The sequence below is a fragment of the Nanorana parkeri genome, unplaced genomic scaffold (assembly GCF_000935625.1).
Source record: "Nanorana parkeri isolate BGI_ZX_2015 unplaced genomic scaffold, ASM93562v1 scaffold468, whole genome shotgun sequence".
NCBI lineage: Eukaryota > Metazoa > Chordata > Amphibia > Anura > Dicroglossidae > Nanorana > Nanorana parkeri.
The window spans coordinates 711,973-715,009 of NW_017306736.1; the positions used below are offsets into that span (position 1 = coordinate 711,973).

The 3,037-nt window shown below is 36.5% G+C and overlaps 1 protein-coding gene across 4 annotated transcripts in view; it reads left to right on the forward strand.

Annotated features, from left to right (window-relative positions):
- The window catches only part of ANKS1A (ankyrin repeat and sterile alpha motif domain containing 1A), an 89,350-nt gene extending 86,890 nt beyond the window's left edge, over positions 1–2,460 (forward strand). For all 4 annotated transcript variants that reach the window (XM_018560612.1, XM_018560613.1, XM_018560615.1 and 1 more), the window contains 2 exons: positions 732–825; positions 2,013–2,460. In XM_018560612.1, the coding sequence (XP_018416114.1) occupies positions 732–806 (75 nt within the window). In that variant the 3' untranslated portion in view covers positions 807–825; positions 2,013–2,460. The remainder of the gene's footprint in view (positions 1–731; positions 826–2,012) is intronic.
- Positions 2,461–3,037: the final 577 nt, after the last annotated feature.

The window sequence follows — 3,037 nt, forward strand, 5'->3', positions numbered from 1 at the left end:
TTAACGTACTAAATGCACCAATTGTTAATTGCATTTAAGAGATACGTCCAGCCTACAATGTGTAAAAATAACAACATGGGCAGTTTCAAGGAAATCTAGAGTCTGCATTTCTGATTTTTTTATGAACACATTTCTGGCTTTTGTACTCTACTTCGGCTTTGATTTTTTTAATTGCTAAAAAATTGCAAGTAGCAGTGAAGTCAGAATGCCTGGTCTGCATACTTGTTCTATGTTAGCTCAGTACAGGTCTGTATTAAAGCCAGTGGATCTGCATAACAGCCTGGCAGCCAGTATAAACCATCTGTTAATACTGTCTTTTACATTTTATAGTACTGTGTTCCATTTCCTTATTGCCGTCTTTGATTTATGCTGCATTTACACATAGATCTGTACATCTCAATATATTATCTGTAATGGCTGTTAAAAAGCTTTGCAAAAAGATAAGAAGACAACTACTGCATTGCAATGTCTGAAATTAGAGCAAATGCTGCAGCTCCATGATGATTTACTCTACATGGGATGGTGGTTGAAGGTTGAAAGGTGCAGCATTTAACTCCTTTAAATTTGCTATCTTGTTTCTGCAAGCAGTAAGTTTTTGTAAATATCTCTGGAAAGCAAATTTGACTTATTCTAACAAATGCCGACAGTGTTTCTAGTCTTCATTTCCCAGAAATGTGTAGTTTAGTGCTTGACAACAAAATGTCCGTGCATAACATGCATGTATTTTGCAGATTGAGCCAGTAGAATGTGAGCAGCCTGCCTCCTCTCATGGTAGCGCGGCATGGACAGTGGATCCCAAGCAGTAGACAGGAGCCTACATCAAAGGTGAGTTAGAATCCTAATGTAATAATTGCATAGCATCCACTTCCCTTCTTTATAAAGCAATTATACAGATGTACACAGGAGTGTCCCATGATCTTTGGAGCTGAAAAGAGTTCTACATTCAAATAGAATTTTAAAGAAAAGTTACATGACAAAAAGTAGACTTTTGTGCATTTATTGAGCTAAGACTGCTACATAGAATAGTTTTATAGGCTTTTGCTTGCTTATAAATGCATTAATAGTTCATAGAACTACTATACAACTAACGTAAACCTCTGAACTCTGTGAAATGCTGGAATGGAGCCACGTGTACTGAATTCTCATCTGCTTCCAACACCTGTGTGGTCAAGTCCTTAAAAAAAAAAAAAAAGAGAATTTTCACACTTTAAATTATATACTGTTTTACTGCATTACATGATCAGCATTTCTGTCATTCTAGGCTTTGCAAATTAAAATCCTAATACGCTATATTTTTTTCTCTAGCGATAATTATTATTTTTTCTCTACCTAATTAAGCTTGGAGTATTTAAAGTGGGTTATGGGTTCAGATCTGCATGGAAATTGAGTTTAAAAAAACTCAAAGGAATATGTCCTTAACCAATCAGATACAGTTACATTTTCAGTTTATTTAAAGTGGATTTTGGGTTTTTATTGTCTGCAGCCCTAATGAGAAGATTTACACTCATTCCTCAGAGGTGGGGGGGGATTCCACATTATGGCTTAACGCCATTGATTTATGGCAATCCGCTGCCAAGAGTTGTCCAATCCATCTGTTTACATACAATGGGAGGACAGCAAGCAGTTAAATGCTTTTAAAAAAAATCATTTAAGATCAGTTTGAGGTCAGTATATGGTTTGCTTATTTTCCCCTCTCTACAAGTCAATGTAAGTGCGTGGTAAAAATAAACACAGAATGATCACATGCCTGTTTGTAAACTATCCCGTTGATAGTTGTCACCAGGACTGATGTCCTACAGGGGACATTTCCTCTTACCTCCTGTTCATACTATTAACTGCCAAAGCTGATATATCTCCTCCCATTTTGTTTAAAGATAAATGTCCATGTGTCACCCTACCCAAATTAAAAAGAAAAAAAAAGTTTTGCTGTAGTATTGTTTTGCTAATTTAATTTTGAATTTTTGCCAGTAAATAAAATAAAATTTACATTTATGCCATGTTCACTTTTTCAGTTCCGGACAACATAATTGCAGTCGATGGACCTCTGAAGTTCTTGATTTTTCCTCTGATAACATCTCTGCTAAAAAAAGAAGATCCAACCAGAGCCTGACTGCCTCAGAAAATGGAGTAGCCCTGTACCATTTTAAAAACGGGAAACTTGCCAGTGGCTTTTTAAAGGGATCATTTTCTTTCCCTTCCTCTGTTGTTTTTCCACTTTAAGGATATGCAGGGAAAGAGATTGTGTAAAGTTAACTCTTCCTTTAACAAGACTCTCAAACATTTGTTTGAATTCCAACAGTCCCAAGACTGCTTTGTGCCCCACGCCAGTTTGTTTTTTTACACTGGGGATAACTGCACAGCTACTCCTCATCACAACTAATGTAGCACTTTTGAGGGTGATGGTATTAGTTCAGGAGCCCATTGAAAGCATTGTGTGGCTTTTTTTTTTTTAACTTTTAATTTTTAAAGCTAGAGACAGCAGGAGCACATGAACAACCCTCTACCTATAATCTAACTAGCACTATGGTACCTTTCCAATGGTATTTTACAATTATGAGGCACCTCCCAGTAGTTGTACTGGATTTCACAAAATGTTCAAGGATTGATTAGGCCTTAGAGTATGAAAATATAGCTGGTCTCTTAGAGCCTGGAACTTAATCAACTAGTCCTTAACGCATCTACATGGTGCTGGCCATTTAAGCTGTAAGATGTTGGGTAACTACTTACATTCTCTTTAGTAAACTTGTTTCCTGTTCTATGTATTTGCTAAAAATGCCAAGCATTGTGCTTCACACATGTCTACAAAGGGCCATGTCACTGGACTTTATGCAGTCATCCTATTTTTATTTTTTTTGGGGGGGAGCAGTGGGGTTTAGTTTTTGATCTATTAAAGAGGGTACATTTTTTTCTATCATTAATCCTCCTTTTTACATGACCATTTCTAACTGGGCAAGATTGCTGTTTTTCCATTTATTTTTCTGTATATAAAACAGAAAAGTCTCAGATCTTCCAACCTGGTTACTTGCTCATTCCCTAG